A 9,181-nucleotide genomic window follows, 5' to 3' on the forward strand; every position below is an offset into this window, starting at 1 on the left:
ATGTTGTCCAAACACGTGTTCCTCTGGGACAATAATGAGTGGTGCACACTTCCTTCGCCCAGCCGCAGAACAAAAAAAAAGTCCCATTTAAGAGTTGCTGGTGTAACAATAGCAAGAATATATTCCACTCCTCTCTTGTACATGCGGCTTATGAGGTAATATAAATTATATATTTTATATTATTTCTGTTATTAGTGTGAATGTTGTCTGTCTATCTGTGTTGGCCCTGTGATGAGGTGGAGACTTGTCCAGGGTGTACCCCGCCTTCCGCCCGATTGTAGCTAAGATAGGCTCCAGCGACCCCAAAGGGAATAAGCGGTAGGAAATGGATGGATGGGATTTCTGTTATTTACTTGATATGTTGTTCGAAGCTAACGTGCTAACGTTAACCCGCTAGCAGGCCTTTGTAGCAAATGCGAGCGTTTTTTTGAGGAGTGTATTTTATATGTTCTTTATGAGAATTATATTGACTTATTTAATACTTTAACTGTTTTTTTTGTGCTGTATAGTACAGTCACGCTTAACATTAAATGTTTGTTACTAAATAAGGAACGAACGTCTCGTAATTTAAGTCTGGAATAAGTCACATGGTATAATAATAATAACACATTTTATTTGGTGTAGCGCTTTTCAGTGTACTCAAAGACGCTTTGCAGGATAAAAAATGTACTTATTAAAATTATTATTATTATTATGACAGTGTAATATAATGTATGGGCGAGGGCGGACCTACGTCACTTCCGCCCTCCAATCCCCTAGCAACGCGGTCGCCATATTGAATTCGTTGAAAACAAACCAGCTCACAGCGAACACAGCATTGACAGAAAAGGCATTTAAGGAGGTTTCACGGCATTTTAAACTGTTCTAAATGGCGTATGATTATGTAAATAGTTTTTCCAGTGAGGCTAGGTTAAAATACGAGTTAAAATGTTCTGTAGTTGGATTAAACGACTGCCCTTACCACCTTCCAGCAGATGCGTGGACTGATAATCCTACATAATGGCCGGACATGGAATTTGTAAATCTGTATGTCTACCTCACAAGCGCACCAGGTCGGTTGTTAGCTTCGGTTGTTATATAACGAATAAATCACATAAAAATGGTTAAATCACCCAAGGTATGTTGATAAATGATAATAAGGATGACACGGTGGCTACCAGTATCTGTATATTTATTATATCTGTAGAGAGCTCATTCAAATTCAGTTCAGTATTATGATTTATTATTTGCTGAATTACTGGAAATAGCCTTTATACCGTATGTTATTGTTGTGCAACAACAACAACTTCAGCTGTCGAACGTTATTCAGTAAAAATTCAACGGGTTCAACATTAGCATGGACCAAGTTGTGGTTAAGAAGGTGGATTTTTGTTCCTTATATTTACCAGAAACGAAGTGATCCGAACACACGACCCGGGATTTTGGGGGACTCCAGTGAGAACCGTCCTGGTTTTCCCGGTGTAAAGCTGCGAGCCATTTGTCTCGTCTCTGTGGGCTTTTAGCACGCTTTGGCAGAACAAAATACCACCTTTGTTTTCCCTGTTTCCAGTTGTGGTTTGCACAACCAAAAACAACACAGTTTTTGGGCATTTTGGAGGCAGAATGACGGGTTTAATCAGCGCAGGTCGACAGGTTAAAGAATAATGGCGACGGTTTGTTTTCAACGCCAGTCAGGTTGCTATGGCTCCAAGAACCCGTATGTAGCTCAGTTGCCCGGATGTTGGCCCTGCCCCATTACACATACATTGCAGTAGTCTACTTTGTGTTGGTGCTAACTTTATTAGCAATAAATGCAAATTATGTTGTTTGCACGCACTTCTATTCCCTTGATGACATCCATCAATCCATTTTTCTACCGCTTGTCCCTTTTTCATGTTGCGGGAACTGTACTGGAGCCTATCTCAGCTGCATTCGGGCGGACGTATCATGGAAATTAAATCAACTGATGCTTGTTATTACGAATACACTATTTGCACAATTGTAAGCGATTATGCTCATTCAGTCAGACAAAAATAAATATTTAATGAAATAAATGGTAAATATTAAAAATGGCTTTGATATACTGTACACAAATTTAATATGCATCAATATTTTGTTTGTAATCGAAGCATGAGGTACCCAAATATTCTAAAAATATATATATTTGTATATATATATATATATATATATATATATATATATTTCTCACGCCAGGCAGCACGGTGGAAGAGGGGTTGGTGTTTCTGCCTCACAATACGAAGGTCCTGAGTAGTCTTGGGTTCAATCCCGGGCTCGGGATCTTTCTGTGTGGAGTTTGCATGTTCTCCTCGTGACTGCGTGGGTTCCCTCAGGGTTCTCCGGCTTCCTCCCACCTCCAAAGACATGCACCTGGGGATAGGCCCCTCCCACCTCCTAAGACATGCACCTGGGGATAGGCCCCTCCCACCTCCAAAGACATGCACCTGGGGATAGGTTGATTGGCAACACTAAATGGTCCCTAGTGTGTGAATGTGAGTGTGAATGTAGTCTGTCTATCTGTGTTGGCCCTGCGATGAGGTGGCGACTTGTCCAGGGTGTACCCTGCCTTCCGCCCGATTGTAGCTGAGATAGGCTCCAGCGCCCCCCGCGACCCCAAAGGGAATAAGCGGTAGAAAATGGATGGATGGATTCTCACGCCAGCACATTTCTTAAGGTGTGAGTGAGGTTCAAGCAATCGCACGGCCACACTCGCTGCACTTGTTACATGTGCTTCGCTGCACTTCTGTTTGTTTTCTGTTGGGTTAAAATGTTTCGCAGAAGGAAGAACGAGGAGAGGATATTGCGTGTAAAAGTACAAACCCCGTTTCCATATGAGTTGGGAAATTGTGTTGGATGTAAATATAAACAGAATACAATGATTTGCAAATCCTTTTCAAGCCATATTCAGTTGAATATGCTACAAAGACAACATATTTGATGTTCAAACTCATAAACTTTTTTTTTTTTTGCAAATAGACTTAGACTTCCTTTTTATTGTCATTCAAATTTGAACTTTACAGCACAGATAAGAACAAAATTTCGTTTCATAATCATTAACTTTAGAATTTGATGCCTGCAACACGTGACAAAGAAGTTGGGAAAGGCGACAATAAATACTGATAAAGTTGAGGAATGCTCATCAAACACTTATTTGGAACATCCCACAGGTGTGCAGGCTAATTGGGAACAGGTGGGTGCCATGATTGGGTATAAAAACAGCTTCCCAAAAAATGCTCAGTCTTTCACAAGAAAGGATGGGGCGAGGTACACCCCTTTGTCCACAACTGCGTGAGCAAATAGTCAAACAGTTTAAGAACAACGTTTCTCAAAGTGCAATTGCAAGAAATTGAGGGATTTCACAGTGTTTCCCACAGGACAGGCATCTATTTGTGGTGGTGTGGTCGGGGGGCGGGGGACGGCAGCGGCGATGACCAGGAAGAACGCGGAGTTGGAATATAATTACAACACTTTATGTACATATTTATATACAGTTTTGAACAATTAGTTATTCACTGAAATATATTTATTAATTGTGGTTCTTACAAAAAATATATCTTATAAAATATAAAAGCTAAAATGTCTCTTAAAGCTCTGCCCCTTTTAATTAGTGCATACTAAATAATTGAACTTTAGCCTACTACTACAACCATATTATTTACCAGCAACATAAAGTGAAACAGTGGCAGAGGTGTCCTGCCACAGTCAGTCAACCTCCTCCTCCTCCTCCTGCTGCTGCTGAACAGGTCTCACTGGAGCTAGTCTCGCTCGCCAGACCCTCCTCCAGAGAAGTGGGAGACACTGGAGCTTACCGTGCTGGGTGTTATACAGCCATGACTTAAATTGTGGCATTTTTGCCATTCTGGATCGAAACCAGTCGCTCTGTTTTGTCGTGGTCCTCTCTATAAGGCACATACAAATATAAAATAGGACCCTTTTCATGAGAAAAGTGCATTTCTGCTCTGACCCTGCTTTATTTTTCAGTGTTTGCTGAGTCTCACCTGTTGCCTCCGCCCTAGCTGGCTCTACATGCTGCCTGTCTTCCTCCTCTCCTACAACATCTCCCTGCATACTTACTATTCCTTCCTCTTCACCCTCTCTTACTGCCACAGCTGCGGCACTAGTTGAAGCCTGGAAGTATTGGAAGCAAATTAATTTTCACACTTTCCTTATGAGATTTCTAAGTGTCTACACCATTTTGATAATACCTCCTGTGGTCCGGACTGTAGGCCTACCTCCTCTCCAAGTCCAGCCCTTTTCGGCCGTTGAAAATATTTTTCTATACTCATCTGTGTGAAGGAGTGAACATCCAACATTAGAATGTATTACTAACGAGCAGAAGCGCTCTATGTACAGTGCCGTCTAACCTTAACCGGCAGCAGCTCAACACATGCAGGGTTCAACGTTAAGCTTTTTTTGTACTTGCCCGACTTCTCAAATCTACTTGCCCCAATATTTTTACTTGTCCTGCCTAGGTTTTTTTCTGGCTGTGTAGTGCTCATGGCTTATATCTTACTAAAATCCTTCCCGTTGACTATTTACAACACTACACAGTATTTATTATTATTATCTATAATTACATTTAAATGGCATTGCATACATGTAAAATTAAATGCTATTTCACATTATTTGACCAGTAGCAGTTACACCCATCTGAACAGGTCAGCCACCTGTTTAAAGCCCGATCACAGTTGAAATCTTGAAATGAAGGGCCTTTAATGGCCAAAACATTAACCTGGACAACATTTTAACATTTTATTCTTTTCATTGCATTCACATGCTGCAGTGGACAGTGGACAATTTAGCTTGAGTATTAATGCAGTATCTGAAGCACCGTCTCCACGTGTGTTTATTGACAACAGGGTTATAACCTGGAGACGTTAGCTCGTCGGTATGGTAACACGTGACTGTTACTACGTGCGTCTGCCCCGGCCCCCGAGTCAAACAGCGGCGGTGTTAATGAAGCAGCGTCAGGCTGCTCACCGTCAGTGAAACGCTCGGTGAAATCGCGGATTAACGTTAAATATATGACAAGCTGCGAGCGATGCAGCTATAACTTATCTACCTATAACTCGTATTTTGATCCCGTCCATCCCTCTTCTTCTTCTTCTTCTTCTTCTTCTTCTGGCCCACCAGGTGAATTAAGTGCTATTGGCGGTGTTACAATGCATAGTAGGCTACCGCCACCTACTGCACCGGAGTTGTAACTACAAGGTACATTCACAGACAGAGTCCCATTGCTTTTATGAGCGGTCGAGCGAGTCAAAAGCCGAAAAATCCATTTGTGGCGGTCGTAATTCTTTCGTGGCGGGCCGCCACAAATAAATGAATGTGTGGGAAACACTGGCTTGAATTTTTGACCACTCCTCTTGACAAAATTGGTACAGTTCAGCTAAATTTGTTGTTTTTTTGACATAGACTTGTTTTTTCAACATTGTCCTCACGTTTAAGTCAGGATTTTGGGAAGGCCATGCTAAAACCTTGATTTAGCCATTCCTTTACCACTTTTGACGTGTGTTTGGGGTCATTGTCCTGTTGGAACGCCCAACTGCGCCCAAGACCCAACCTCCGGGCTGATGATTTTAGATTGTCCTGAAGAATTTGGAGCTAATCCTCCTTTTTCATTGTCCCATTTAAAGCAGCAGTTCCATTGGCAGCAAAACGGGCCCAAAGCATAATACTACCACCACCATGCTTGACGGTTGGCATGATGTTCCTGGGATTAAAGGCCTCACCTTTTCTCCTCCAAACATATTGCTGGGTATTGTGGACACACAGCTCACTTTTGGTTTCATCTGACATCACATGGACAAAGATAAGACCTTCTGGAGGAAAGTTCTGTGTAATACCACAAAATAACGTGTAGTATCTTATTAATTTATAGCCAAAAATATTTTTATTTTATAGATATTTTCAAAGCAGAATATTGTCCTTAGGGCCCTCTGGCACCCCATGGGGTAACCGTAAGGTCTGGGCCTCTTAAGACCTCACTGTTGGTGCTAATCGACCTGTTTCTTCCTTTTTTTACCGAATTTGAAAGCAAAAGTTAATCCACAAATAACCGAATCGTGAGCAGAATTGAAAATGAAATCTGAATTGGTAAAATCCTATCAATATTGCTTCTAACATGTGACTGAACAAAGATGGACTCCTCTCAAGCATGTTTGTCTTCTTGTGTCCTGCAGACATCTGTGAAGAACATCTTCTCTCTGAGCAACACAAGTGGAGCTTCAGGATGGACAAGGAGGAGCCACAGCCCTTCCACATTAAGGAGGAAGAAGAGGCGCCACATACATTACAAATGCAAAGGGAAGAAAATAACCCACTGACCTCCCATTTTAAAGAGGAAGAGGAGGAACACAGCATCAGTCAAGAATGGTTGGAGGAGTTCCATGTGATTGTGAAGAGTGAAGATGATGAGGTCAAAGGTGAGAGAGAGGCGGAGCCTCCAAGCAGCAGCTCAACTCAACACATGACAACAGAAGCTGATGGAGACCACTGTGGAGGATCACAAGCAGACAAGCTCTTAGCTCCACTATCAGATAGTGAGGACACAACGTCACACTCTCCTCACACTGATGATGAACACTCTAAAGATGATGCAACATGTCACACTGACAACACACACATCACATGTTCTCACTGTGACAAAACTTTTAAATATCCTTGTTATTTGAAAAGACACATGAGGACACACACCGGAGAAAAACCTTGTTTCTGCTCAGAATGTGGTAAAAGTTTTGTAACAAATGGAAATTTAAAATCACACATGAGAACACACACTGGAGAAAAACATTTTACCTGCTCAGAATGTGGTAACAGTTTTGTAACAAATGGAAATTTGAAAGCACACATGAGAACACACACTGGAAAAAAATATTTTTCCTGCTCAGAATGTGGTAAAAGTTTTGTAATGAATCAAAATTTAAAAGTACACATGAGAACACACACTGGTGAAAAACCTTTTTCATGTTCAATCTGCGGCAAAGATTTTACTCAAAGGCCCCATTTCAAAGCACACATGAGAACACACACTGGAGAAAAACCTTTTTCATGTTCAATCTGCAGTAAAGATTTTACTCAAAGGCAATATTTGAAAACACACAAGAGAATACACACTGGAGAAAAACCTTTTTCCTGCTCAGAATGTGGTAAAAGTTTTGTAACAAATCAAAGTTTAAAAGTACACATGAGAACACACACTGGAGAAAAACCTTTTACCTGCTCAGAATGCAGTAAAAGATTTGCACGAAAACATGACTTAAAAACACACATGAGAACACACACTGGTGAAAAACCTTTTATATGTTCAGTATGTGGTAAAAGTTATATAGAAAGACAGCAATTAAAATTACACATGAGAAGGCACTCTGGTGAAAAACCATACTCCTGTTCAAGCTGCAACAAATGCTTTCTTCACCCAAAATCTTTTACAGTACACATGAGAACACACACAGGAGAGAAAGTGTTGAGTTGCAGTGTGTGTGGTGAAAGATTCTCTTCTAAGTACCAGTGTAAGAAACACAAGTGTGCTGGTGAGAACAGCAGCAGCAAATGAAGATGCAGGATTTGAAATAAACTGTCAAAACTTTCACTTTGACTTTCCAACATCAGCACATAAAACATGTGTGACATCATTGTTGTGTGTGTAACACAATCTTGTTATCATGCTTCTAACATTCATAGATCAGATACTTCAGATTAGTGCTTTTATTTCAGTCAAGTACATGAGTTAATATACACATTTGTGTACTTTAAAATGAACAGAACAATTTGACTGAAAAGGTGAGAATAAACAGTACAGAAAATATGTTACATACAATAAACATTTTATTTGTAGATATTCATAATTCACTTTTATACTTATTCATAATAGTGTTTTATGTTTTTTGAAATAATGAAGTGTTACATATTTTATTTTCTAATTGTAGATGACTCCATAGATGAACTCCTTTATATGATATACATATTTGTTTTACATGTGTTCATACCTTTGCTTTTGAGTACTCATAAATCCCTCTTAGTTCATATTTACTGGTTCACATCTGAAACATCTTCTGGACCACTTCTGGAAGCATATTATTATTGACTTTATACATCATTTGAGCAGTTGTCTTTTATACAATTTTAAAATGTGTGACTTTATGAATCATTTGTTGGGTCTCTATAATCCATTCTATTAATTGTCTTTATTACTCTCTTGTGTAATATGAATCTTGTTGTGTGATTGTTTTATATGTATGTCCCCAGACCTTTATGCAATAAACAATGTATGCTTCAACTAAAGTTGGGTACAATAAATGTATTTAATATTTGTAGGTATGTATTTTATTCTATTTATTATCGCAGTCAATTTTGTTTTAATGTTTTTTTGTATGACTTCCATGTAGTTTGCAGCTTACTTCATTGTCTAGACCAGGGGTCCTCAAGTACAAATCTTGAAGGTCCACAAATGTTTTTTGGAAACAGGCTGGGTCCGTTTATTATCGGTCAAGCTTATATAATAGCAGGAGGTAGGTAGTTTAACATTTTCTTAAAATTAACAAAAATAAAATAAATATCCAATAAAATACATGAAATATTTTCTTTGAAACAAAAATAAATAAGAACTTTGAAAAAATGTGTCCTCTGCATTTGACCCATCCCTTGATCACCCCCTGGGAGGTGAGGGGAGCAGTGGGCAGCAGCGGCGCCGTGCCCGGGAATCATTTTTGGTGATTTAACCCCCAATTCCAAGCCTTGATGCTGAGTGCCAAGCAGGGAAGAATGCTGGTATGAGCTTTTAAACATAACCCGTTAACTGCTGCCAATCAAATGGTGAATAAGATACTCTTTAGGGTTCATATGTTTGTAAATCTGACTGTGTTGAAGTCAGTGCCTCACCAGCCATCAACCTCACCGCACGTTACTGCTCTGTTGCTATTTGTTGTTGTGTCATAGATTTAACAAAAATCTTGCTTGATGTTTCATATGACTTTTTCAGCCTCGTGATTTCTTTTTTTCTTAGCTCTGATTCATGAGGAAATGTCTCTTCAAATTCGCGGTGCTCTTTCAGATAGTGACGTTTCAGATTTTCACTTTTCACCAGAGCAACAGTAGAGCAACCAGAGCAACACATTGGTCTGGTACTTGCAGTAGGTAGGATGAAAACATATTGCTCTGTCCATTCTTCCTTGAAACGTCGGTT

At 39.9% G+C, this 9,181-nt stretch overlaps 2 protein-coding genes across 2 annotated transcripts in view; one reads left to right on the forward strand and one right to left on the reverse strand.

Annotated features, from left to right (window-relative positions):
- LOC133623621 (uncharacterized) overlaps positions 1-9,181 on the reverse strand; it is a 44,449-nt gene that overhangs the window by 7,730 nt on the left and 27,538 nt on the right. The gene's annotated exons all lie outside the window — the stretch shown is intronic.
- On the forward strand, positions 24-8,230 carry LOC140676614 (uncharacterized). The gene is made up of 2 exons (XM_061986863.2): positions 24-155; positions 6,180-8,230. Exon 2 carries the CDS (start codon positions 6,230-6,232, stop codon positions 7,550-7,552), a length of 1,323 nt encoding a protein of 440 aa, XP_061842847.1. The 5' UTR covers positions 24-155; positions 6,180-6,229; the 3' UTR covers positions 7,553-8,230.

The sequence above is a fragment of the Nerophis lumbriciformis genome, linkage group LG26, assembly GCF_033978685.3.
Source record: "Nerophis lumbriciformis linkage group LG26, RoL_Nlum_v2.1, whole genome shotgun sequence".
Classification (NCBI taxonomy): Eukaryota; Metazoa; Chordata; class Actinopteri; order Syngnathiformes; family Syngnathidae; genus Nerophis; species Nerophis lumbriciformis.